The 27,979-nt window shown below is 52.0% G+C and overlaps 1 protein-coding gene across 5 annotated transcripts; it reads right to left on the bottom strand.

Moving 5' to 3' along the window:
* Positions 1-154: 154 nt before the first annotated feature.
* Positions 155-27,773, bottom strand: Stx1a (syntaxin 1A (brain)). 5 transcript variants are annotated; one of them, NR_152855.1, is made up of 10 exons: positions 27,645-27,773; positions 14,052-14,129; positions 13,680-13,779; positions 9,944-10,018; positions 9,251-9,324; positions 9,038-9,146; positions 8,589-8,662; positions 5,397-5,658; positions 2,151-2,344; positions 155-1,428 (listed from the first exon to the last, which is right to left on the bottom strand). NR_152855.1 is itself a non-coding variant. In NM_016801.4 (10 exons), exons 1-10 carry the CDS (start codon positions 27,672-27,674, stop codon positions 1,351-1,353), a joined length of 867 nt encoding a protein of 288 aa, NP_058081.2. In that variant the 5' UTR covers positions 27,675-27,773; the 3' UTR covers positions 155-1,350. The 5 variants fall into 5 exon arrangements, 3 of the variants coding, with proteins under 3 accessions (NP_058081.2, NP_001346108.1, XP_006504463.1); NR_133683.1 differs by having other exon boundaries at positions 5,521-5,658; NM_016801.4 differs by having other exon boundaries at positions 2,151-2,261; positions 5,521-5,658.
* Positions 27,774-27,979: the final 206 nt, after the last annotated feature.

The following is a 27,979-nucleotide window of genomic DNA, read 5'->3' as shown; positions in this document are numbered from 1 at the left end:
TGTTAACCACTGATTACCCTGAGGCAAATGAAAGCCTGTGTATCGAGGAGGGAGGGATCCTTCATCTCTGAGCCTCTTCCCCATCAGCACCTCCGTGGTTGATCCCACGTCTCCTATACTGCAGGTGGAAAAGATGTTCCAAACAGAGGCTCACTACAGATACAAATGTTTATTCTACATAAAAATCTCACAAAATGGGCAGCTGGTTGTACCAAGACCTTTGGTGAAGGGGTAAAGGGAGGTGGCCGTGAGAAGGCAGCACGGACAGTGGTCACAGTCACTGGGCAGGAGCAAAGCTGAGGGAAAGGGGGCACACAGACACGGCCCCAGCTCCCGCTGCATGCACTCGCATGCATACTCCTTGCCTGTGGGCGAGAAAGGGGTCCTGGGGCAGGGGGTACAGTTTTGACTCTGAGAAGCCCCAAGATGGCAAGGGGGGAAGTGGGGAGCCCCCTCCCCAGCTGGCTGCTGAATACTGCATCCAGTACACCTGATACCACGTGGCACATCAATGGGAGACGGGGCAGGGTGAGACTACAGGCCCAAAGTGACACCTGGCTTTCAGAGCATAAAGGGCGCAGGGAACTGCTGTCCCCAACATGCAACTCTGGCCACAACTTACCATGCCTGTTAGGACTATGGCCTGCTCCATCCCTCCAACTCAAAGCAAGGCTGGAGATGACACCACTAAGCTTCTTAGTAAAGGGTCACTAGGCTCAGGCCCAGCCCAGGAACATGACTCCCAGGGCCAGAGACACTGTCAGGCTTTGCCCAAAGAGAGGGTACTAGGTGCTCCTAACACCCGCAGCCGTGGCACCCTGAGCCTCCGGGCAAGGGGCAGCTAACAAAGACTCAGTGCTGAGCTATCCCCACCCCTAACCTGAAAAGCAGCACCATGTGACCAGCTGGTCCCCACCTTCCAGGTGCCTTGGCATGGTGGGAAGAGCTGGAGAAGCCAGAGGACGGGACAAGTGAGGGCAAGGTTGGGGTCCAGAAAGGAGCCTGAGTCCCAGGGAAGTGTAGACCCCAGGCTGAAGAAAGGCAGACCTGGCCAGGGCCCGAGTCTTGCCCCGCACTGGCCTGTACCCAGCCACTCTGGCTGTTCCCAATCCTGCTCCCGACTCTGCCTCCTGTACAGACACACACTGTCACAAGATCATGCACACGACACGGCTTGGGGCAGGGTGGTGGGGACGGGAGCCTCATGGCAGAGAGGGAGCAGTGTGGGATGGGAGGGAAAAGGACTCCCAGCCAGAAGGCAGGAGTGGGGAGGGCAACCCAGCTAGGTGCAGCAGCCAGGGGCCTCCTCAGGGAGACCCATCCAGAATGGAGCAGTGGGTGGGGTGGTTTCTATCCAAAGATGCCCCCGATGGTGGAGGCGATGATGATGCCCAGAATCACACAGCAAATGATGATCATGATCTTCTTCTACAGGGACACAAAAGGCAGGCCTCAGAAGAGCAGGTGGGGGGGGGGGGGGGTGGGTACAGTGAGGGTAGAGCCCCTGCCTAGAATCCCCCAGGGAGGGGCTGGGGGCGTGGCTCAGTGGTAGAACCCCTGCCTAGAATGCCCCAGGGAGGGGCTGGGGGCGTGGCTCAGTGGTAGAACCCCTGCCTAGAATGCCCCAGGGAGGGGCTGGGGGCGTGGCTCAGTGGTAGAGCTCCTGCCTAGAATTCCCCAGGGAGGGGCTGGGGGTGTGGCTCAGTGGTAGAACCTGCCTAGAATCCTCCAGTGAGGGGCTGGGGGCGTGGCTCAGTGGTAGAGCTCCTGCCTAGAATTCCCCAGGGAGGAGCTGGGGGCGTGGCTCAGTGGTAGAGCCCCTGCCTAGAATCCCCTGGGGAGGGGCTGGGGGCGTGGCTGGGGTAGAGCTTTTGTCTAGCATTTGCTAGGTCCTAGGTTCCATTCCCAATAGTGAGCCTCAATATAGAACAAATTAAAACAAAACAAAGAAAACGAGCAAAAATCAGTAAAATGGGGGCTGGGTTCTGGAGGGTCAGGACTAGGAATGGGGATGGCCTAGAACGGATTGTTGATGAAGAAGTGGAGGCTATGGTTGGAGCTTGTGAAAACAGGCCGAGCAGGTGGGGGAGGAGGATCCCCTGGTCTGGGGGCTCTCTGGGGCATGGGCTTAAGCAGAGCTGGCCACTGACCCTGCGCGCCTTGCTCTGGTACTTGACGGCCTTCTTGGTGTCTGACACGGCCCTCTCCACGTAGTCCACGGCGTGCTCCACATTGTACTCGATCCTGTCAATCATCTCCCCCTGCAGGACCGGGGGTACCCAAGGTCCAGGCGTCCCTCCTCAGGACCAGGAGGGAGTGCAGGGTAGGGGTTCAGGAAAGTCTCCTGAAGTCAGAAAGAGAGAGAGGAGCTGTGGGAGGAGGGCATGCAGCCTCTCACCTGTGCCACCAGGCCAGGCGTCCTGAGGACAAGACAGCTAGGGGCAGCTCCCACCGGTCCCAAACAGCAGCCATCCCGGGGTGTGGCATTGGCCATGCAGTCTCAGACAAGGTTGAGGACCATGCAGAGGGTGGCCAGCTGTGACCCTAGGAAATGGACAATGCCAGGCAGTGGCAGGGTGTGAGTGGGTGCACCACAAGCTGTGCTTTCCCTGGCCAAAGCTTACCGGGTGAGCATGAGCAAGCCTCTACTCTTTCCTTAGGGAGACAGTTCCAGAAAGCTCATGTCTGCTGTCTTCAGACATCGAAACTCTGACCAGTTCCCACAGTCCTCTTTGGGTCCCATGTCCTTCATCTGACCATAACACTGCCTCGTCAGACTTACAGCCATGTTGGGTCTCAGTCTAAGTCTGATGTCTTTTCCTCAGGGTTTCTCAGGAGGACACAGCAGTTTCCTCAGACCTCCCCACTGCTATCACAGCCCTAGAATCCTTGGTCTATCCAGGCCTGGTCTGAGAGCCTAGCACTCAGGAGACTGAGGCAGGAAGATATGGAGGATAGGACTAGTCTGGGCTACAGAGCAAAATGCTTTCTTTCTTTTTTTTTTTTTTTTTTAAATATTTATTTATTATATGTAAGTACACTGTAGCTGTCTTCAGACACTCCAGAAGAGGGAGTCAGATATTGTTACAGATGGTTGTGAGCCACCATGTGGTTGCTGGGATTTGAACTCCGGACCTTCGGAAGAGCAGTCGGGTGCTCTTACTCACTGAGCCATCTCACCAGCCCTCAAAATGCTTTCTTACAAAGGTAAAAGAAATCACAAAACACACAATATCCCTAAATGACCTTGACCAACAAACAAACAATAACAAATCTTCAACAAAGCCAGGTCTGGTGACAGCTAAAATGTTAGCACTGAGGCAGCCCAGACAGGATCCAGAGTTCAAAGTCTAGCCTGAGCTAATGAGCAAGGTTATTTCACAAAGGCAAAGGAACAAAGCCAAACCAAAACGAAAAAGTCAGCAATAAAATCCACGTCAACAAAACCAAACATAGTGGCTCACCCCTGTAATCCTGGCACTCAGGGATGAGGAGCGCCATAGGTTTGAGGCCAGCCAAGGCTAGAGAGGAAGACCCTGTCTCAAACAAAAGCAAGGGGCGGGAGTGGAGAGGTGACTCAGTTGCTGCTGTGGTTGTCTAGGATGCGGGAGGGCCCACGTTTGATCTCCAGCACTGTGTCCACTGAATACAGGCATATAGGCCTGTGAGCCCATCATGTGGGAACGAGAGGCAAGGTCCAGCAGGTGAGATGCCTTAGGGGATAAAAGCTGATTGCCACCAAGCCAGAGTTCAACCCTTGGCCCCCTATAAGAGAAAGAGGGAGCTTTTCCCTGCAAGCGCAAATGGACACAGACACAGATATAAAAAGGCAGACAAACACACAGACACACGGATATAAAAATAATTTTTTTTAAATAAAGAAGTCCAGTGTTAGACTGGAGAGATGGCTTGGATGGTTATGGATGCTAGTGACTTTTGCAGGACATTGGTTCAATTCCCAGCACCCACAAGGCAGATCACAACAATGTATAACAGCAGTCCCAGGGTGTCAGACATCCTCTTCTGGTGCTCCGTGAGTACCAGGCACTTAGTGCACAGACACGTATACAGACAAAACACCCATACACATTCAAATAATAAATATATATATAATTTTTTTAAAGTTCAAGGTTGGGCTGGTGAGATGGCTCAGCAGTTAAGAGCACTGGGTGTTCTTCTAGGGATCTGGGAGTTCAATCGCAGCACCAGATGGTGGCTCACAACCATTTACAAAGGAATTTGATACCTCTCCTGGCATGCAGGTGTGTGTACATGCAGACAGAGCACTCATACATTTAAAAAAAAAAAAAAACACTCAAAAACCAAAACAACAGCAAAAAATGAAATAAATTAATTATAATAAAACAACGAAGTTCAAGGTCATCATAAGCTACATAAGTTTGAGGCTGGCATGGCATATATGAGGTCTGTCTCCAGAACAAAACACAGCCGATAAGAGCCAAAGAGGTAAGTGAACAGTCTCACTCATATATCCAGCACTACCGGTTACCACCTCGTCTGTCTCCAACTTTGGGTTGCCCTGACCACTCCCTGAGCTCTTGGGACTGCTGGTCCCTCAGCTGGGCGTCACCCTCACTGCTCCTGGGAGCCCATCCCAGCTGGTCTGTTCCCCATACATGTGTCTGCTGGGGCACAGGAAGCCTTGAGGAGACATATATGTTATGCCATAGGCACAACCTTTCATCCCAGCAATCGTATCTCTGTGAGTTCAAGGCCAACTTGGTCTATATAGCAAGATATGGTCTCAAATTTAAATAAATAAATAAATAAAAACAGAAAGAAAATAAACTTGCAGTCGAGTCAGGAAATGGGGCTGGGACAGCTCAGTTAACAGACACCTCGCTTTTGATCCTCAGCACCCAGCTAAGAAGTCAGGCATAGTGGCATGTGCCTGTAACCTGACTTCTGGGAGCTGGAAACAGGAGGACCTGGGGTTCGCTGGCCAGCCAGCATAACTGACTTGGTAAACTCCAGATTCAATAAGAGACCCTGTCTCAAAATACAAAGTGCGTGCACACACACAAGCATACACACACACATCCACACACAATCTCAACTTTTAGGCCATTTGCTGAACATGCCTACCTAGGACTCTCCTGAGCTCCCAGCACTAGGGACTAAGCCACCTGTACTATTAGAGTCTGTGCCACCCTTTCCCACCCAATAGCCATTTACTGCCGTAAGCACCGCTCAGCTGCCCAGTTCATTGCTATGTGTTCTGCTCCTAGCAAAGCAGCCAGTTTACAGTGGCCTCTGCTATAGTTCTTGAAGCCAGGACAGGGCTGGGGTGAGGGGTGGGGCCATGCAGGGCCTAGGGGAACAAGCAGAGCCATGCAGTAGGATCCCTCGAGGCCCTTACAACAGTCTATGGTTACCTGAAGATACTCTGTCCCTCCCGGGCACGCAGCGTGTTGGGTGGAAAGGGAAGGGGTTAGTGTGGCCCTGGATGCTGCTGGCTGGGGGCCAGAGCCGCCGGATGCCGGTGACGAGGGGACTCACCTGGCTCTCCACCAGCATGGCCATGTCCATGAACATGTCGTGCAGCTCCCGGATGCTGGTCTCCAGCTTGATGATCTCACTGTGTCTGGTCTCGATCTCACTGAGGGCCTGCTTCGAGATGCTGGAGTCCATGATGATCTAGAGGGTAGAGCGGAGGGACCCTGGTGCTGAGGAGAAGGGCTGGACTGGGAGGGAGGCTATCATTATTTGTTTTTAACTCTATATGTAGGGGGCTGGAGAGATGGCTCAGAGGTTAAGAGCACTGACTGCTCTTCCAGAGGGCCTGAGTTTAAAATCCAGCAGCCACATGGTAGCTTACAACCTTCTGTACTGGGTATATACACGAGTGTGGTGTTTGAGAAGGCCAGAAGAGGGTGTCGGAGCCCCCTGGAGCTGGAGTTACAGGTGGTTATGAGCTGTCAGACATGGATGCTGGGAACCACACTCATGTCTTCCAGAAAGGCAGCAAGGACTCTCAACCACAGTCATCTCCAGGCTTGATACTTTTGTCAAGTTGACCTAATCTAGACTCACCTGGGAAGAGAGTCTCATCTCAATGAGGACTGTCTAAATCAGCTTAGCTAGGGACATGCCTCTGAAGGACTCTCTTAATTATCAATGTTAACTGATATGAGAAGACCCGGCCCACTGTGGGCAGCACCATTCCCTACATAGAAGATCCTGGGCACCGGGCATGCAAAGATTCATTCTCTCTCCGCTTTGATTGCGATGTGACTTGCTGCTTCAGTCCTGTCAGCTAAACATGACCCCCCTCCCCTGAGTTGCTTTTTGTTGGGGCTTTTTTTTTCCCCTCACAGCAACAGAAATGAGACTGGAAGAGGGGCCCGGGAGGGAGGCAGCTGAGTAGAGATATCCCAGAAGCAGCAGCCACAGCCTTTCCAACCTCCTGTTTGGCACCATTGCTAATTAGTCTCTGTGTGACTCAATTCCTGCCTGAAATAAGGAGCCGATGACACTCCCCCACACAGTGAGTGCTCACCAAGTGACTGTTTTGTTATGGCAGGCATAGTGGGGCACACCTCTAATCCCAACCCTTGAGAGGCATAAGCAGGCCAATCTCTATGAGTTCCAAACCACCCAGGCTCACACAAAGAGTTCCAGGACAACCAACGGCTACACAGTGAGACCCTGTTGCAAAAAAATTATTGCTTTCATTATTTATTGTGTATGTGTGTGTGCTCATGCAAACATGTCCAACAGTATATGTATGTATGGAAGCCAGACAGGAGTCAATTTTCTCCTTTCACGATGGGGGTCCTGAGCATCGAACCCAGATACTTGGGTTTGGCAGCAAAGTGCTTTTACCTGCGGAGCCACCCTGGTGGCCTTTATTGGGTTGTTTTGAGACAGGGATCTCATGTATCCCAGGCTGGCCTGGAACAAGCGATAGAGCCAAAAATAAGCTTCAACTCCTGATCCTCCTGCCTCTACCTCTTTAGTGCTGAAACTATAGGCTTGCAACCTTGCTGGGTTTTAGAAAGAGAAGAGGATTGAGTCTCAGGTTTCACAGTAGCAGGCAAGAACGTTAACAATCACGCTACAGCCCAGTTTTGTTTTGGGGGTTTTCGTTCTTTGTTCCTTTGTTTCTTTCTTTCTTTCTAAAAGATTTTATTTATTTTATGAGTACACTACAGCTGTTTTCAGACATACCAGAAGAAGGCATTAGATCTCATTATATATGGTTGTGAGCCACCATGTGGTTGCTGGGCATTGAACTTAACCACTGAGCCATCTCCATCTCTCCAGCCCTGGTTTTTTTTTTTTGGTTTTTGTTTTTTTGGGTTTTTTTTTTTTGGGGGGGGGTGTTTCTATTTACATTTATTTACTTATTTTGCTTTTTGCTTTTTGTTTTTGTTTTTTTTGGTTTTTTCGAGACAGGGTTTCTCTGTGTAGCCCTGGCTGTCCTGGAACTCACTTTGTAGACCAGGCTGGCCTGGAACTCAGAAATCCGCCTGCCTCTGCCTCCTGAGTGCTGGGATTAAAGGCGTGCTTCACCACCGCCTGGCAAAATAAATAAATCTTTTTTTTTTCAAAGATTTATTTATTATTATAAGTACACTGTAGCTGTCTTCAGACACACCAGAAGAGGGAGTCAGATCTTGTTACGGATGGTTGTGAGCCACCATGTGGTTGCTGGGATTTGAACTCTGGACCTTCAGAAGAGCAGTCGGGTGCTCTTACCCACTGAGCCATCTCACCAGCCCTAAATAAATCTTAAAAAGCAAAATAAGTAGCCGGGCGTGGTGGCTACTAACAAAACAAAAAACAAAACAAAAAAGATTTATTTATTTCTATTTTATGTGCATTGTGTTTTCCCTGTGTGTATTTCTGTGTGTCTATGTGTGTGTGTGTGTGTGTGTGTGTGTGTGTATATATATGTATATATATATATGTGTGTGTGTGTGTGTGTGTATATATGTGTGTGTGTGTGTGTGTGTGTGTGTGTATGAGTGTGTGCATATGGTGTGTGTGCATGTGTGTATATGCATGTGGTGTGTACGGGTGCAGGGTGCATGTGCTATGTGTGTGTGGTGTGAGTATAGACAACTTGCAGTTCTCTCTTCCACCATTTGAGTCCAACTCAGGTCTTTGGCCTGGCAGCAAGCTCCTTTATCTAATCTTAACCTGACACAACTCTTGAAATTTCACCCCTGTCACTGGCATTTATATGACCCTCAATCTGGTCCCCTCCCTTCATTTTCTTTCTTTTTTTTTTTTTTTTTTTTTTTCGAGACAGGGTTTCTCTGTGTAGCCCTGGCTGTCCTGGAACTCACTCTGTAGACCAGGCTGGCCTCGAACTCAGAGATCCACCTGCCTCTGCCTCCCAAGTGCTGGGATTAAAGGCATGCACCACCACTTCACCTGTGTGTATTTCACCTGTGTGAAGGCCTCCCTTCACTTTCGATTCAGGCTTTCTCTAAAATCAGCCTCGTTTCGCTGCAGTATCCAAACACAGCCCTGCTCCTGGGTTTGACCCACACACTGTGCTGTAGTGCGGAGGGATGTGGTTAATGAGTCCTGGTAAATGGGGAGGGGTTCACACTCACCCCAGAGGCAAAGATGGCAGGGTTCCCACTCTCCAGCATGTCTTCCAATTCCTCACTGGTCGTGGTCCGGCCGGCTGTGGGTGGGATCACACTAAGCTACGCCCTCTCCTGCGAGCTCAATAGGGTCTAGTTTCTGATCAAAGCACCACCCTCAACCACACCTCTAGCTATAAGCTCCGCCCCCATGCCGTTATTGATCCCCCCCCCCCCATTTCCAGCCACAGGCTTCATCAATGGCCTCACCCCCGCGCCCACCAGGCCATAAGCACACCACGAGGTCCTACCCAACCCCACTCTATCTAGCCCAAACCCCCATACCTAGACTCTTCATGGCACCACCCCTCCAACCCAAGTCACACCCCTAGCCACAGGCCACACCTACCACCATCTCCTGGCTCAAACCACAACCCCAGGCCCTCCCTTCCAGCCCGGACCCTGCCCCAGCTCACTGATCTCCAGCTGCCTCTGGATGCGCCCTTTGCAGCGTTCTCGGTAGTCTGACTGAGTGGCGTTGTACTCGGACATGACCTCCACAAACTTTCGGGACAGCGTGGAGTGCTGGCAGTCGGGGGCGGGGAGACAAGGGTACCGGTAGGTTAGGTAGTGGGCTCTACGGAAAACCCAGAGACTCAGGTGCCCGCCCACCCTCGCCATGGCTGCACCTGCGTCTTCCGGATCCTCAGGTCGGCTGATGAGCGGTTCAGACCTTCCTCCTGCTCGATGCTCTGCTCAATGCCTGGGGTGGGGAGGAGTGAGGAAAGGAGGCCGCTGAGCAGTTCCCTGCCTCCATGCATCGACCCCACCCATAAGTCAAGGATTCGGCTCCCCTCCCCAACCACAAGGGATGGGGGGTCACATGGAAGGCAAACTGTAATCAATAATGGACGCAGGACCAACAGCAGTCCTTCCAGCTGGGAGGTGTGTACAGCTGTGTACACTTCCGTGTGAGCACACACCCAACCCTGTGCACCCAAATGGGTGCTGTGCAGGGTCTGGCAGCTCAGGCCACTTTTGTGCAGGAAGGTGGGGAGGACCAGGTGTCTACCCCCGCTGTAGAACATGTCCCCTAAGCAGCCCTGGCCACTGGACATGCATGCATGTCTGTGAACAGAGACAAGCTATGGTCTATGCATGGATACTCTTCGGGTGGACATTTTTAATTTTAAAAAATATTTTTTAGTTTATTATTTCTATACAATTCTCATATAACCCAGGCTGTCCTCAAGCTATGTCGCCTCGGCTGTCCTGATCCTTATACCTCCATTTTGAACTGAATTCAGGACCTCACGTAGGCTAGGCAAGCGCTGTACCAATTGAGCCACATCCCCAGGTCCCCAGCCACCAGGGCGACTTACTCTTTAGCTTGGAGCGAACTTTGTTCGCTGTCTTCTTAATGTCCGACATGAGCTCCTCCAGTTCCTCCTTTGTCTCTATGAGGTGGGGGGTGGGGGGGTGGGAGGGGGATAGGAGAAGACATGGTGCCAGCTTCTAGCACTAGGAATGGGATGGAGGGCTCTGGGCAAATCCCAGCCTTGTGATCTCCCTCCTCCCCTAGGCGATGTCTTGGTCTACAGCTGCAATTCTAGGCCAAGGCCACCGGCAGCTACAGTCTCACCCTCTCTCCCACTGCCTTCCAAGAAGCCTCCCTCCTCCTCCGCTGCCTCTCCCTTCCCCTGTAGATAACAGATGGGGCTAAATTTAAGGCTGGTCGGCCCTCGCTGAGGACTGTTTACTTAACGGGTGCCGTGTGCCGGGGAGTGGGATGAGCTCGGTTCACCTGGCTTTACCGGATGGCTCAGGCGGGCAAGCAGAGACACCCACCAGGCTGAAGCACAGTGGTTCACCTTGCCTCCCAGTGAAAGCCACAGCTGACCTTGGACTCCTCTTCACAAAGCTGCCCTTCCTAGGTGGTTAGCTGCCCTGAGTGGCTGAGGCAGGGGGCACCCTGGTTTTGGGGGTGCGGGAGTAGTAACAGAACAGCAGTTTCAAAGAAATAATACCCCGGGGTGGGGGGAGGATTGTAGCCATGGAGGTGACAGGTCACTGGGGGTCAGGAGAGGTGAACAGAGGTAAGGGAAAACAGTGGCCCTTGTCCTAGCCACAGCTGTGACCTCAGGCTGGCTGAGGCCTCAGGGTGTTCAGCTTGTAGCTCTTCCAGGAAGCCACCAGGACCAGCCTGTCTTCAGGAGAAACTGGGAGCAGGTCCCAGGCAACCACCTTTCCTAACACCCTGAGGACAAGGCTTAGAGGTGACAGTGGTGGTAGTGTATGAGGATCAAGAGCCACCTACTCAGTGGAATGTGAGTGAGACAGGGCAGGGGCTCTGCAGAGCTGAGGCGGAGGGAGCCTTCCTCCCATGAACAAAAGGAAACTTGGTCACCAGCTGCTCTTGCAGTCTCAGCCTTTTTTGCTCAGACCTAAAATAGCCCAGCCGGATGGCAGCCCCCGAGGAGGGAGAGCAGCATTGATCTAGGAAAGCCCCCGACCTGCTGCCAATTTCCACATTCCCCCTTAGCTCTGCCCTGCCCCACAGCCCCGATGGGACGCCCTCTCCCCCTGGTGAGTGGCTGCATCTCAGCCTGGCACCTCTGCTCAGTTCCTAGGTACCACACCCACTCTGTAGGCCACACAGGAATGCTGAGAAATGAAGCTGAGCCGTTCCGGTACGGTGTGTATGTCCAGCAGCTTAAGGGTCCCCTTGTCAGCCCCCCTTTCCTTCAGATATAATCTCATGTAGCCCACACTATCCTGAACTTCCCGTGTAGCCAAAGATGACCCGGAACTCCTAATCTCTTTGCCTCTACCTCCCCAAATGCTAGAATGGCTACGGTCATGTGCCACCAATGCCCGGCTTATGTGCTGCTGGAGACTGAAGCCAGGACATTGTGCACGGCAGCCAGGCTCTCGATCCATTGAGCTGCATCTGAAGCTCATTGCTCTCTTCTAACCACAAAATTACCATATCACGCAGCCCACACAGGGACACACAGTGACCTAGATAACCACAGACAGAGACACACACGTCATCCTTGCCATTGTGGACACACCTTTAGGAAAAGGGATGGAGTGAGGTGACCGGACTCCCTTTCCATGCTCCTGGGTGGTCCCCCTCTCTCTTCCCCCTCCTAGATGTCTCCTTAGGTCCCAAACACTGCATTCTGTCTTCCTAGAGGCTCCTAAAATACAGCTGCCATCACAGCTCTTGGTTCAAACACATTAAACCAAAGGGCCAGAGGGAGCCTTAACTCTGGATTAGGGAGACACAAGGTCCCCCTTCCTTCTCTTGTCATATGTGAGCCACAGGGAGTTGGGACCTCCCAGCAGACATGGAATGAAGCAAGCTTCAAAAAACATGGAGGGCAGGCAGGTATGAGTTGCTGGCTAGCCTAGGTCTGAGACAGAGGACTTGCCAGTCAGTGCCTCCGTGAGCCAAGCAGTGGAAACCCTCCAGGGCAGAGGGTCTTGGCTGGGCCCTGGCAACCTGATGCATATCAACATGGCAGTCATTGTCTGAACAAAGCACCGGTGTGGTGGTCTGTGATCCCAGCACAGATGAAGCGGATGCAGGAGCCTCAGGGCATCCTTAGCAATTTAGTGAGTTCAAGACCGGCCCTGGGAGCTGGATCAGTAGGTAAAGGAGCTTGCCGCCAAGGCGAGAGACTGAATCAGTACCTGGGGCCCACGCTGTGGATGGAGAAGACCAAGTCCTGAAAGTTCAAGTCGGCCTCTGAATGTGCACATGGCACAACCTCCACCCCAGCACCACAGACAAATACAATAAATAGATGTAACTTTTAAAGGGGGGAGGGGCTGCACAGATGGCTCAGTGGTTACGAGGACCCAGGTTCGGTTCCCGACACCCACATGGTAGTTCCATTTAGTTCCAGGAGACATAATGCCCTCTTCTGACCTCCCTGGATACCTAGCACACAAGTGGTACACCTGCATACATGCTGTGCACATAAAATAAATCTAAAAATAATAATAAAAGAACAAAGAGAGGCCAGCTTGGTCTGTATGATGAGTCAGTCAGTCTCTCTCTCTCTCTCCCCCTCCCCCTCCCCCCCTCTGGGTTTTTTTGGGACAGTGTTTTTCTGTGTAGCCCTGGCTCTCCAGTTCTGTAGACCAGGCTGACCTTGAACACACAGAGATCCGCCTGCCTCTGCCTCCCTGGGAGCTCTGGGATTAAAGGCGTGTGCCACCATCGCCCGCCCAGTTGAGACAGTATCTCAAAAGACAAAACCAAGCAAAATACAGGGCACGGTGGGCCAAGAGGACACTTGACAGTTTACTGTGGTCCTGGAAGCCCACCTATGGGCACATATACCCAAACACTCACATCTACTGACACACACACAGAGTATCTCAACAGGAGTGTTGAGGTCAGGTCAAGGGGCCCTGTGTAGGACTGAAGGACTGAGTGGGACCTAAGACACACACAGGATGCCCATGTGAAGGGAGACAGGTGACTGACTTCCTGGAGCCGTGGGAATGCAGGGCTCTGGGCTACCATGGGGCAGGGTGCCAGAGCTCACAGGAAGCTCTCTGCCTGCTTGGTCAGAGCTCTACCTCAGAGTTGCCATCTGCTCCCTGGAGATCCCAGAAGGGTGGGGTTAGGCTGGGCAGCCTCCAATTCATCAGGCGACTTTCTTTCTCCCTCCATCGGTCCAACCATCCATCCACCCACCCACCACCCACCTTCCCAACTATTCATGGGCCCTCCTTCCCAGCATCCCAGGAGAGCTTCCTGCCTTTCCTGTGCCCTTAGGGGAAAGCCAGTAAGCTGGGGAGGGTGGGGCTGGCCTAGAACTCTCTTTGAAGCTGAGGAAGTCCCTGAACCTTTTTTGGGGTGGCTTGGGGGGAGGAGAATCCTTCAACCACTGCCTGCTGGGATCACAGGTATGTCCCGCCATCCCTGGCCATAGCCAGTCTTCACAGCAGGTCAATGTCTACTGGTGACAGTGGGCGCTGACTTAACTCCAGCCCAGTGCAAGGAACCCTGTCTTCTACACATGTAGATCTAACACCCCTCTGCCCATCACACCCCAGTGCAGGGTAACTGGAGCTCAGGGGGCCCGTCTTCTCGCTTACTCTCATCGGGGTTCGGGGAGGCCAGGATGGCGCTGTGTTTCCGCTTCACCTCCTCCACGTTTTCGGCAATCTTGTCAATAAAGCCCCGGATCTCTTCCACCTGCAGACCCAGGTCAGAGAGGTTAGGAAATCAGAAGAAAGATGGGCCAGCACTGGGGGTTGGGAACAGCTCCTGGACAGCGCCAAGCATAGACTCTGTAAAGCATTGGCCTATTCACCCTCAAACTGGCTCACACTGGAGCACCCCCACCCCGGGGGGGTTGTATGAGGGGGATGATGGTGAGCAGGGGTTGGGTGCATGAGAGTCCTACACTGGCTCATGAGTGAGGAATGGTAGGTACAAGAGGGGACATTGAGGAGCCTCGTTCCCACCTGTTCAAAGAATTCATCCATGAAGCGGTCTCGGTCCACAGTGACAGTGACATCGTCGTCGTCATCGCTGTCCTTGGCCTGGACAGGGTTGAGCACATGTGAGAGAATATTCGTGGGCCTCCCGAGAGCCCAAACTATGAGCCATCTTCACACGTAGCTCAGTGAGGCTCTTTGGACATTTGTCTTCTTCTTGGGAGTCCCAGAGACAGACAACCTGCGCCCCACAAGCCACAACATGCCATGTCCCCTACCAGTAGTTATGAGACTTGGTCAGTGGTCCCTAAAACTGAAGCCAGCCAATAGGTTGCTGTCTGAGTTAACTGAGCCTTGAGCCCCACTGGGGTCTCCAAATTCTGCCTCACGGACTCCCTGCAAGCCAGGACTCATTGACCTGTGATCAATGGTCTTTGTTTTGTTCTGTTTTTAGACAGTGGCTCACTTTGTAGCCTGGGCTACGGTTAAACTCCTAACCTTACCTCAGCCTCTTGAGTGCTGGCACTGTGGGCGTGTGCCACCATGCCTGCTTCTCAATTAAAATGGAGCTCAGTGTCTCCAAGACCTGTTGGTCCCAATGTCCCCAAAGCAGCCATACAAAAACCACCAATCACCAGCTAGGGAATAATTAGACTAGGCGTCTGCCTTCTGGCCACAGTTACTTCCTTTTCCTTTTTCATATGTGTGTGTGTGTGCACATGTATATGTGTGCATGCTGCCCATATGTGTACGCATATTTGTACACGTGTGGGTGCACATGCAGGCGAAGGCCTGAAGCTGACGTTCTCCGTCGCTCATCCACCTCATTTATTGAGACAGGATCTTTCAATCAAACCCAGAGCTTGCTGATTGGATGAGGCTAGTCTTGCTAGCCAGCTTGCTCGAAGGATGCCCTGTCTCTCTTCCTTCTGTGGCTGGATTTACAGGCGGGCTGCCACACTCACGCGGCATGGGTTCCGGGGATCTGACCTCGGGTTCTCTTGCTTCTGCAGCAAGCATTTTAACTGTTGAGTAATCTCCCCAGCCCTGGCCATGGTCTTCCTATCCAACAGAGCTGGAGTCAGCCAGGGTCATGAGCTCAGTCCAATGTCCTTCCCACAGCCAAGGTACACCAGCGTGACCCTAGAGCAAGAACTGTCACCTACGGGACGGAAGCTCAGGGCTCACAGAGGGTACTGCCTGCTCTCTCAATGAAAGCCTGGCTCAGGGACGTACCATGCTACAGGACTGATGTTCTTCCGTGATGTGGGGATAGTGATAACTGACTGTAGGGGCAGAGGACTCAGAGCAAGACACAGGCGTCCCCGTTTCGTAGTCAAAGCAAGACCAGCAGAATGGCTGAATACAAGAGAGAGCGGCTGGAAGCTTTTCTGGAGGCAGCTCTGAGGGGCCCCTCCCATCTCCAGATCACACCTCCTCCCCCGGGCAGCTAAAATAAACCCCCACTGTGCTCCTTCTCCCCGGGAGCCTGTGGTCTCCAGCAGGTGGCCATCCCTCCCCCATCCTACAGACAAGGAAGTATTGTCACACTTAGAGGCCATTCCTGGACCGGGGTTGAGTCACACAGGGCACTTTGTAGGGAAACTGAGGCATGGCACAGCCTGCAAGAGCTCTGTTCCCTGTCACCAGCCAGCCAGCCAGGTCCTTAGCAGTGGAACTGGGGCTCCTGCCATTCAACCTCCTGCAAGCTCAGGGGACCCGGAAAAGGACTGGGGTGCTAAGAAAGGTGGAACGAGAAAGTTCTATTGACTTTGATTTTTTTTCTTAGTTACTTAACATTTTTAATTTTAAAAACATTACATGTAATTGTGGTGTATGCAGGAAGGCATGCATACACCATGTATAGGTAGGTAACGCTCCTGACCTAGGTCAGAGATCAAACTGTAGGAGTTGGCTCTCTCCTTCCACCATGTGGGTCCTGGGGATTGGACTCAGATCACTGGGTTTGGCAGCAAGCCCCTTTACTCACTGAGCCATCTTGCCTGATCCTTTATTTTCATTTGTTGAGACAGGGTCTCATTTAATCCAAGATAGTCACCAACTCAATGTGAAACTGAGGATGGTTTTAAACTCCTGATCCTTCTGCCTCCATCTCCTAGGTCCTTAGAATTATAGCCATTTTACCACCATACCCAGTTTCCAGTTCTCTCCTCTGGGAATGTCCAAAGCTGGGCAGGCTAGCGCCTTCCTGTAATCACAACAGTACTCCAGAGGCTGAAGTGAGAGGATAAGGGGGAGTTCGGGACTAGCTTGGGCTACATGAGATGCTGTATCAAAAGGCTAAAATGGCCCCAGAGAGCTGGCTCATCAGTTAAGAGCTCATTTGCTTTTATAAAGGATCAGAGTTTTGGTTCCCAGCACCCACAAGAGGCAGCTCACAACCACTGTAATTCCACCTTCAGGGGATCTGGTGCCCCCTGCTGGACTCTGCAGGCATTGCACTCAAGTGCACATACCCGCTCAAAGGCATAAGTATATACTTAAAAAAAAATTAAAAATAATAAAAAAAATGCACTAAAAAAAAAGAGCTCAGTTGGTAGAGGGCCTAGAGTGCATGAAGCCCTGGGTTCTGTCCCTAACACTTCAGAAGCCATGGGCCAGCCTTGCTGAGCCCCCTGCTCCACTCTTGGAGCCTTGGGTTGCCATTCCTCACACAGGCACTTCTCCTCTCTAGAATCTGTCTAACCGTTCCCATCGCCTCCCGAGGGCTGGACTAGACTGAAGACCGGTGGGGACATGGCCAGACCTCATCCACAAGGGCAGAGCTGGGAAGGGACCATTCAGGGGAGACTCTGAAGGCGTCATTCAGAGTGTCCCCAAAGCCAATCAGAAGGTGTGGGTCAGACCTCCCCACTGTGGTAAAAACCTGTCATGGCTCTCAAAGCCCATAGGAATTATCTTTCCCAAGTCCCTCTTCCACGGTCTTAATCTCCTCTCAAGCTACTGTGATGAACGTCCTGAGAACAGGCACCTCAGCGGAGAGAGGGTTTATTTTAGTTCACAATTCCAGGTTACAAAAGTCATAGCGGCAGGAGCTCAAGAGACTCAGTCACATCACATCCAGTAAAGAGCAAAGAGAAGGTCTAGAGAGATGGCTCGGTGGTTAAAAGCACCTGTTGCTTTTGCAGAGGACCTGAGTTCGATACATAGTATCCACATGGTGTCTCACAACCATCCACCCTTATTCAGTTCGGGATCTAAGGAATGGTGCCACCCACAGTGGGCTGAGTTTTCCCACATAAACATCACACAGCCCCAACCAGCCTTGCCCATGGGCCAAGCCAATCCAGACAAACTGAAGATCAAGTCTCTTCCCAGGTTGTGTCAGGTTGATAATTAAAGCTGGACAGTAGTGGCCCGTGCCTTTAATCCCAGCGTTTGGGAGGCAGAGGCAGATGGAACTCTATGAGTTGGTCTACAGAGCAACTTCCAGAGCAGCCAGGACCACAACAGAGAAACGCTGTCACGTCAGCCATCACTGCCTCGCTCCTTCAGGGCTTCTCACTCAGACCTTTCTGTTTCCTTCTCTCCTCAATCCAGAGACTGCACAGTCCCTATGAGCATCTTCCTGCCCCTGCAAGCCACTCTCTGCTTGCCCCGTGCTTCCATCCCTTCCCTCAGATGCTGCCTCTATTAGGGAGACCTCCCTCAAGCCTCCGGTTTCCCATACACTATTCATGTCCTTGGGAGCCACAGCCATACTTTATGCCCTCAGGGAGCTGAGGAGAATTCCATTGCCTCTGCCTGTGTGCCTATGACAGAGCGCTCCATCACCACCTTACCCAGACGGCTCTGCTCGTGTCTAGAAGGCAACAAACACTGTTTGGCTCTCTTTTCCTCCCTGTGGCTTGGCTCTCTGCTATCAAGAACGTTTTCACGTCTCCCCCCTAGGGTGGCTGTATCAGAGATCTAACCATCTTGCCAGTGTTCGCTCCTCACCGGGAGTGTACGTTCCTTTTCTTCTACAGAGGCCCCAGACTTGTTCTGTCCTGCCTCTCTCTGTCCTCTGTCGCGCACAGTACACAAAAGGAATCTGCTGAAGTCTGAGTAGTGTCAAAAAAACGCTGACCAAACTGGGCACTGGTGGTGGCCCACGCCTATATGCCAGCATTCAGAAGGCAGAGGCAGGTGGTTCTCTGAGTTCGAAGTCTACAGAGTGAGTTCCAGGACAGCCAGGGCTACACAGAGAAACCCTTTTTCAAAAACAAAACAAAACAAAACAAAAAATGGGGGGAGGGCCTGGGGGACTTTTGGGATAGCATTTGAAATGTAAATGAAGAAAATACCTAATTAAAAAAATTAAAAACAAAACAAAAACAAAAACAAACCAAAGCTGACCAGGATGGATGGTCCAACTCTATTAATATAGCCAGAGATCACATGATCAGTGCAGGCTGGCAAGATTGCTCAGCAGGTCAAAGAGCTTGCCTTACATCCCCGATGACCTGAGTTCAATGACCTGGGTTCAATTCCTAGAATCCACATTTTAAAAAAAAAATCTGGATGCAGTGCCTATTATTTGAGATCTCGGTGTGCTTACCGGGTGGGGGTGGGGGGATGGAAGCGGGGCCAGAAGAACCCACTGGAAACCTACAAACACACATAAGCGGTCAAGCTGAAGAAATAAGAGAGACCCTGGCTTAAAAACAAGGCGGGAGCTAGTGAGGTGGCTAAGCAGGCAAACACACCTGCTGCAAGGTCTGATGACCCACGCTGGATCCCTAGAGCCCACAGAAAGGTGGACGGACAGAGCTAACGATACAAAATCGTTCTCTGACTTCAACACATAAGCCATAGCAAGCACACCCCGACACAAGAGACAGAGGAAGGAAGGGAGGGAGGGAGGGAGGGAGAGAGAGAGAGAGAGAGAGAGAGAGAGAGAGAGAGAGAGAGAGAATACAGAAGAGAGAAAACTGAAACAGTTTAGGTTTTTGTTTGTTTGTTTGTTAGTTTTTTGTTTTGTTTTGTTTGTTTTTTTCGAGACAGGGTTTCTCTGTATAGCCCTGGCTGTCCTGGAACTCACTCTATAGACCAAGCTGGCCTCGAACTCAGAAATCCACCTGCCTCTGCCTCCCGAGTGCTGGAATTAAAGGCGTATGCCACCACGCCCAGCAAAACTGAAACAGTTTAAAATTTATAATCATTTAATACTTCTTTCCATGGAAACCCCAAACCCTCCTCTGCCCGGTCCTGAAGGTTAGAGTAAGGGCACAGGAAGGATCTCCCCTGTTTCCTTTGGTTCCCTCTCCGGGTTTTCTTTTTTTTTTTTTTTTTTTTTTTTTTTTAAAGATTTATTTATTTATTATATGTAAGTACACTGTAGCTGTCTTCAGACACTCCAGAAGAGGGCAGATCTTGTTACAGATGGTTGTGAGCCACCATGTGGTTGCTGGGATTTGAACTCCGGACCTTCAGAAGAGCAGTCGGGTGCTCTTACCCACTGAAGCCATCTCACCAGCCCCTCTCTCCGGGTTTTCTTGAGTCAGGGTCTCTATTCACAGGGCTAGTCTCCAACCCCCATCTCCCTGCCTCTGTTTCCCTAGTAGTAGGATTACAGATATGGGCCACGATGTTCCTCCCAGACACACACTTGACCAAAACAAAATCAGGTCACCTGGCTCAGCTGGCTATCCTGGCATGCCTTCTTCCTGGAGTCTTGACCAGGATTGGCATGCTACATGAACACACAGTGGTTACCCAGGCACCAGGAAGGTGGCGCAGTTGGCAGACTGCCTGCCTACCATGAATGAAGCCCCTGGTTTGATCCCGAGCACCTAATAAACCGAATGTGGTGGTGCATGTCCGTGATCTTAGCACGTGGGATGGCAGAAGCAGGAGGATCAGTTCAGGGTCATCCTCGGCTACATAGCAAGCTCAAGGCCAGCCTGGGCTACATGAGACCTTGTCACAAACAAACCGACAAGCCCCAGTGAGCAGTCAGATATCTGCTGGGTGATTAAGGACCCATTTGGCGGTAGTGGACGCTATGGAGAAGGGCGGGATAACGGCAAGGACGTGGTGAACTTTGGCATGGAGGCAGCAGCTGGACCCATGAGGTAAGTGCAGATCAAGGCGCAAACATCTTATGGACAGACACTCGCAGAAGTCATACAGTACAGATGCCTTGCTGCCAATCTGGCCAGAGCCCTCTCCACAAACTTGAAACCCTTCAGTGCTCAGGAACTCCAAACCAGAAACATGGGAACATCTTTACCTACTTCCTTCCTTCCTTCCTTTCTTCCTTCCTCCCTTCGTTCTTTGTTCTATGAGGCAGGGTTGGGCTATGTAGCCCAGGCTACCATAGAACTCCTCTTGCCTCCACCTCTCAAATGTGCCACCTGCATGACACAAAGCCCTCGGTTTTCCCTCTCTTTCACATATCCTAACAGTTTGATTCTTCCTGGCAGGATTTGTTTATTTATTTTTTTTAAAGATTTATTTATTTATTATATGTAAGTACATTGTAGCTGTCTTCAGACACTCCAGAAGAGGGAGTCAGATCTCGTTACAGATGGTTGTGAGCCACCATGTGGTTGCTGGGATTTGAACTCCGGACCTTCGGAAGAACAGTCAGGTGCTCTTACCCACTGAGCCATCTCACCAGCGTCCCCTGGCAGGTTTTATTGTTTATTCCCTGGTTGTTGGTTTGGTTTGATTTGGTTTGGTTTGGTTTGGTTTTTTGACCCGGATTCATACCCAGAACCATTTAGGAGAAGAGTTAAAAATCTTTTTTTCCCAGGCGGCTGGAGAGACCACTCAGCAGTTAAGAATTCAACATTGGTCAGCTGAGCCAGCCCACTGGCCAAGGCCAGCCTCTTAACTGGAGGTGAAGTTCAGACTCAGGTTCAGTTCTCAGCATCCACATTGGGCAATTCACAGGGCCTGTAACTCCACCTCAGGGGATCCAACGCCCTCTTCTGGAATCCTGGGGCACCTGCACACACGTGCATTTATCCACATATCCTAAAAATCCTCCAGTGAGGGGGCTGGGGGTGTGGCTCAGTGGTAGAGCCCCTGTCTAGAATCCAGTGAGGGGGCTGGGGGCGTGGCTCAGCGGTAGAGCCCCTGCCTAGAATCCCCCAGGGAAGGGCTGGGGGCGTGGCTCAGTGGTAGAGCCCCTGCCTAGAACCCCCCAGTGAGGGGCTGAGGGCGTGGCTCAGTGGTAGAGCCCCTGCCTAGAATCCCCCAGTGAGGGGCTGGGAGCGTGGCTCAGTGGTAGAGCCCCTGCCTAGAATGTATAATGCCCCGAGACTGATCTCCAGCACTGCAAACAAACATGACAATGTCCACTGAGGTCGTGGTAACTAATTCCAGCATACAGGAGTCAGAGGCAGAAAGATCAATGTATGTTTAAGGCTAGTCAGAGTTAAAGCAAAATCTTGCTCAAGAACAACAAGTAAACCATCAATGCAAAAAGAAAACCCCCACACATCCTCCCTGGACCAATGAGACATCTCAGCGGCTTGCCACAAAGCATAATGACCTAAGTTCAACCCACATAGTGAATAGAAAGAATGGACTCCTGGACGGTGGCCTCTGACTCCCATGGGCACACTGTGGTTCTTGTGTGCCCCTTCCAAACAAATACAAAACAAGTAAATGTACAGATAAGAACAGCCTCCACCTCCCGTTAAGAGGCGGGCCTTGGCCAGTGGGATGGCTCGGCGCGGGAAAGCCCTTTCCACACAAGCCTGGAAACCTGAGTTTGATCCCTGGGACCCACACAAAGGTGGAAGGAGAGAACCACCCCACCCCCACCACCCGCCGGAGTCCGCCCGAGTTGCCTCTGACCCTCTGAACTCCAGGAATTTGCAGGGCTTAGGAGTAACTGCCTTTCCCAGCAAAGATACTGAGGAAGACGGGACCTCACCACTGAGGACAGGGGACCGGAAGCTGTCCCTCGCGGTGCTGAGGACAGTCTCCGTGGTCTTCCTGGCAGAGACTCCTGTATTCTAGGACACTTTTTCTCCAGGAAGCCAGTGTGATTGCTCTGGGAGGCGCAGAGGCTGGGGGATGGCAGCAGGCCAGCCAGCAGGGTTGATTCATCTGTTGAGCCCAGCCAGCTCTGCTGTCTACCTACAGGGCTATTTTATTTTTCTCTTCCTCTTTTTAGTGACTAATCAAAGTCAGTATCGCTAGTGTAGAGAGGCCCAAGCTCCAGACAGGGATATGCAGAGAGAGGCAGGCTGGGTCCCCAGAAAAGCAAGCTCCCATGTCCAGCCTCGCATCCCGTCTCCACCCCGGGGCTTGGTGACTCTTGCAACTCCACTTCCAACTTAAGGTCCCTGCCCAAGGCTCAGTGTCCTTCACAGACCCCAGAAAGGGGTTGTGCAGGGATGTGGACCCTTAAATAACCCCCTGGTCCTCTTTCAACCGTATGTTTGTGTTAAAACCAGCAGTTTGACGAGACCAGTGGTTCTCAACCTGTGGGTCGTGACCCAGGGGTGCTGGATGACCTTTCCACGGGGGTCACAAGTCAGAACCATCATTACACTACGGTTCATTACAGTAGCAAGATGACAGTTATGAAGTCGAGACGTAAATAATTTTCTGGTTGGGGGGGTCACCACAACCTGAGGGGCTGTGTTAAAGGGTCTAAGAGTTGTGAGCCACTGGAGGAGATGGTCCTGTAAGTCACCCCAGATACACACCTGCTCAGGCAGGGTGTCCTCTGAACCTGCTCCCAGGGAGCTGGAGAGGAGTAAGGAAACCATACATTAAGTCTGCGGTCTCCTCTAGTAAGGGGAGCTCCATTCCAATCTCTGCTTCTCTCTCTCTCTCTTCCTTCCTTCCTTTCTTCTTTTTTCATTTTTCTTTTTTCCTTTCTTTCTTTCTTTCTTTCTTTCTTTCTTTCTTTCTTTCTTTCTTTCTTTCTTTCTTTCTTTCTTTCTTTCTTTCTTTCTTTCTTTCTTTCTTTCTTTCTTTCTTTCTTTCTTTCTGACATGGTATCACGTAGCCCAGGTTGGCTTTAACTGCTATGCAGCCAAGGACGGCCTTGACCTCCTTATCCGTTTGTCTCCATCCACCGAGTTCCGGGATTACAGGCCTACGCCACTAAGTCTAGCTAGTGTCAGTTCCATCTTATGAATGAGAGAAGACAGACTAAGCACAACTAAGCATAAGACAGAGATGGTACGTAGAGGAGCTGGAGACTAGTGGTGGACAAGGAAAAAGGAAACCCTGGGCTTCCTCTTCCAGAAAATTCTGCCCGTCCTATATCTCATGAAACATGGGTACCAGGTGTGAGGGGTCCTGATATCTATCCCCTCCCGGTGTGCTTTTTAAAAAGAATTTTTGATACTAGGGTTGAACCCAGGACCTCACATATGCTAGGTAGGTGCTCTACCACTGAGCCACGCCCCCAGCCCCTCACTGGGGGATTCTAGGCAGGGGCTCTACAACTGAGCCATGCCCCCAGCCCCTCACTGGGGGATTCTAGGCAAGGGCTCTACCACTGAGCCACGCCCCCAGCCCCTCCCTGGGGGATTCTAGGCAGGGGCTCTACCACTGAGCCACGCCCCCAGCCCCTACCTGGGGGATTCTAGGCAGGTGCTCTACCACTGAGCCACGCCCCCAGCCCCTCAATGGGGGATTCTAGGCAGGGGCTCTACCACTGAGCCAAGCCCCCAGCCCCTCCCTGGGGGATTCTAGGCTTGAGCTACATCCCCAGGTCTTATATTTTTAACTTTTTTTAAAGAGTTTTTTTAAAATTTAAGTGTATATTTTGCTCACATATATGTACCACGTGTGTGCCTGGTACCCAGGAGATAAAAGAGACAGGGTTTCTCTGTGTAGATCTGGCTATCCTGGAACTCACTCTGTAGACCAGGCTGGCCTCAAGCTCATAGCCACCTGTCTCTGCCTCCCGAGTTCTGGGATTAAAGGCGTGCGTCACCACCACCCGCCTAAAGCAGGTTCTCTTAGCTTCTCCTTTACATTTTTATTCGAGACAGGCTCTCATTAAGTTGCTGAGGCTGATCTTGAACTCCCAATGTAGTTCAGACTGACCTTGAATTTGAGATGTTCCCAATCCAGCATCCTGAGTAGCTAGCATGGCAGATACGTATCAGGAGACACTGCAGGTCTGATGCTGAAATCGTTCATTTGGGGGAAGGTCTAAATTCCCATCACGGGCCCCTCCTCTGGGATCACACCCGGTCTCTGCCTTCAGAGGGCCACACATGTATCTCTTACTTTCAGGCTGGCTTGCTCTGACTGCCCCTGCAATACCTATCCTCTACTGCCTGTAGTAGATCCCTGGGTCATGCTAGCCCCACCCAGAAGTGACCAGTGATCTGGGAACACTCTGTGTTTTCATGGGAACAGAATTCTCCAGAAGAAAATGAAGGCCTGGGGCTGGGGCTGTTGTTCAAGTTGGTAGAGTCGTATGATCAGCAAGGACCTGACTTCCACCCCAATCTCTAGGTAAACTGAGCTTGCAACCGTGCATGCCCGAAATCCCAGCACTGGGACTCAGAAGCAGAAGAACTGCATGTAGTTTGAGGCTACCCTCAGCTACATAATGAATTCCAGGCCAGCCTGGGGATACTTAGTATATCTGTGTTAAGGGGAGAAAAAGAATAATGAAGAAAAGAAAAAGAAAGAGAGAGAGAGAGAGAGAGAGAGAGAGAGAGAGAGAGAGGAAGGAAGGAAGGAAGGAAGGAAGGAAGGAAGGAAGGAAGGAAGGAAGGAAGGAAGAAAAGAGAATCAGTAGGCGGGTACCTACATAACCACCACTCTAGTGTTTGAGAGGTGGAATCTGCCTGATCATGAGTTACCAAGGCCAACCTTGGTAACATAACAAGTTTAAGATCAGCTCTTTTCTCACAAATGAAGGGAAGGGAGGAAATGAGGGAGACCTTGAGTTTTGGGGATGAGGCCTCTTTACATCCCACGTTAGGAGAATACCATACTTAACTCTCTCCCCAGTTGTGTGATCCTGGACCAGTCTTGGCCTCTGAGGGGTTAAGCTTCCATGGGCCTATCTACAAGGCTAGGGGGAGGCTGCTGGCCCCTTCAGGATCGATTTCAAAGTGCAATCTGCAGATCTGGGAGAGGCGGGGCTGAAGATGGCAAGAGGGCCGGGCCCAGCCTACAGCACAGCGGCAAGGAAGCACGCCAGCTCTTTCCCCAAGTGTGACTTTTATAAATAAGCTCCCTTCTTCTCCTTCCTTCCAAATGTGGTGGTGCTGGGTGGGGGAGAAAGAGGAGGAGGAGGAGGCAGAGGAGGAAACGGGAGGGAAAGCTGGAGCAGGCACACAGATGCCCTGTGTGCGTCCTGCAGCAGCAGCACCAGGTGCCTCCATCCCTGGTGACCCTGACTCCTGGGCTTCAGGGGTTCCTGAGAACTCCAGCCACAGTCGAAAGTCTGAGGAAGTCTGAGGACCTCTCCTCGAGCCCCAAGAAGCTGGGTGCTGAGTTTCCCCCTTTGTCATTTCTTATGGATCCCACGCTACATAGCATCAAAATCCCTGTGAAGCTAAGGACGATGGTGAACTGAGGGTCCTTCAGCCTCCATTTGGAGAGTGCTGACATGGTTGACAGGTGCCCCCTCTCCCCCACTCCCCTGCAAATGTCTACAAGCCGAGCTACCTTTCTAGTTCCGAGTGTCCTCTTTGCATCTCACAAACTGGAACTCCAGGAGAGCAAGGGATTTCTAAGAATGACAGCAGCCCCCAAGACTATTTCACCCCAGCCATGCTTGGAACAGCTAGGACCACTCCCTTCCCAACCCCGGTCAAGGCCAGATAGCTGAGAGGACTGTCTCTAGTGGATTTGATGCCTGGGTTGGGTAGAACGCATATAGCGTTAGTTTGAAGTCAAGTTTGTCATCGCTATGCAGGGCTACCCAGGACAGTGTTGGGGCCATAGCTCTAGGTTCAAGCTTTTTACGACCCAAGCTGTCTGACCCTGATCAACTGACCACTCCTCCAACAAACAAGTGGGCCACTTTTGCTGTGCCTCAGTTTCAGCTTTAGCAGAGAGGCTGAAGGCTGATAAGCGAAAGGCTGCTACCACGTGGAAAGGCCTGTGTTCGTGGCTTGTGGTTTCCTCATACAATCATGACAGTCACACGGGTTGGGGCACACGTTGGGGTGACCACATCACTGCCATCTATCACCTGGACATGCTATCTGATTCAATCTGTCACCAGTCTGACACAATAGTGTGTGCTGTCATCTCAGCACTCATGAAGTCGAGGCAGGAGGATTGCTTTGAGTTTAAGACCCAATGAGACTATATAGTTCCAAGCCACCCTGGGGTACAGAGAAGGATTTTACATAAAAAAAAAAAAAAAACAAAAAACCGTAAAACATAAAAACACCGGAAACTTGAGGGCAACGACAAGGGGCGGGTGGGGAAGTGTTTAAACACTATATATGACTTGAAAGGCTGTCTGTTTCCTTTGAAATAGATGAGGCACTGGGCATCCAGCCAGGAATAATACAGGTCTGAAGGCATGTGGGGGTCGCTTGCAGGTCAGGAACAGGATGAAGGCTAGACTGGAGAGCATAGATATGGCTGGTATTATGGTAGAGGGATCCAGGCACAGATGGAGAAGCTAGGCAGAAATCACAGCCATTAGGTCAAAAGCCCCAAAACAAAACTTTCTATGAAGGGCTGTAAGTGGGGCACAAGATGAGAGGGATCTAGGACGCCACCCAGCTTGGGGGGACACCCAGAAATCAACGGGTGGGGTTTGCTGAGGAATCAGATATGACAATCTGATGTGGCGCCCTTATTTAACCCTCTCACGGGAGAGCTTAATTTCTGTCCCTCTAGGGTCTGAGGCCAGAGAAGGGCACTCCCCTGTGTTAAAAGTGGGGTCTCATGATTGAAGGATCATGGGCTCTGACTTAGAACCTTTCTACTGCCTTCTACTCATCTCGAAACCCCGCCCTAAGAGCCACACCCCAGAGGCCTCTCTCACACAGGTAGGAAAATAGATCCAGGTCGCAGTTAGACCTGGCAATCCGGGAAGGGTCTGGGAAATGACAGCCTGGGTTGCCTGGAAGCCCAAAGGTGGACCAAGGGTAGATATGGTTGAGTCCTTTAATCCAGAGCAAGCCGGGTATCCCTAAAGCGACCAGGGTGGATCGGGAGCCACAGGTGATGGGAGCCACAGGTGATGGGGAGCCCCAAGAGACGGCTCCCGCAGAGGCCACCCCCACCCGGCGGCCTCGTTTCCGCAGCGCGCCCAAGGATGGGGTTGGGAGGGGAACTCTGGGCAGGGGGGTGGGAAGGAAACGAGAGGTTCAGCCTCCAGGGGACAGTGCAAGGACGGTGACAAGCGGGCGAAGAACGGTCACGATTTTGCATCCCGCCACCGAAACCCCTTAACAGCCCTCCAAATCGCCCCAAACAGGAACGCCCTGAAAAGTTCCTCAAAACCCCAGGTTCTAGCCATCAGTCCCGGTGCTGAAGGGCTCGAGTCCGTGACCAGAAGTAGATCGGAGGGGTGGGACTCCCATGGGGGTTCGAGGGTCCCTCAGCTTTGCAAGGCTCCCTCCGTCCCCTTGTAGGTGCCTCGGTGGCATGCCGGAACAAAGTGGAGAATTACAAGACGCCGGGTGAGCGGCGCACGAGGATCGGACTCACCGTGCGGAGCTCCTGGGTTCGGTCCTTCATGCTCCCGGGAGTGGCAGTAGGCGCCGGCTGCAACCGAGTAAGTCCCGCATGCGCGGATGCCGCCCCGCGGCTGCGCAGCGCCAGCCCGCGCCCCGCCCCAGTCCCTGGGACCCCCAAGCCCAACCCCAGCTGGCCACGCCCATCATGCTTCCACGCCCGGATATATCCCGCCCAGGGCTCCGCCTACGGGGAGCGCAAAGGGGTACAAACCCAGCCCTCGGGACCTGGTTCCTCCCCTCGTCAACTAGTGATCTCTGTCTAGATGCAGCTCCAACTCCTTGGCCCTTCTCTGCCCCAGCCCCCAC

Source organism: Mus musculus, chromosome 5 (genome assembly GCF_000001635.26).
Source record: "Mus musculus strain C57BL/6J chromosome 5, GRCm38.p6 C57BL/6J".
In the NCBI taxonomy this organism is placed as follows: domain Eukaryota; kingdom Metazoa; phylum Chordata; class Mammalia; order Rodentia; family Muridae; genus Mus; species Mus musculus.
Note: the sequence above shows the minus strand (reverse complement) of the source record. Positions and strands in the feature narration are given on the sequence as shown.

What these genes read in the sequence shown, in the direction of transcription:
- Stx1a (NM_016801.4), bottom strand. Translation starts at nt 27,674, where the DNA reads ATGAAGGACCGAACCCAGGAGCTCCGCACG. An exon ending in TGGATGAATTCTTTGAACAG is followed by an intron (nt 13,780 to 14,051) that starts GTGGGAACGAGG and finishes CTGGGTCTGCAG; the next exon opens with GTGGAAGAGATCCGGGGCTT. An exon ending in ACCAGAGCAAGGCGCGCAGG is followed by an intron (nt 1,429 to 2,150) that starts GTCAGTGGCCAG and finishes GTGTCCCTGTAG; the next exon opens with AAGAAGATCATGATCATCAT.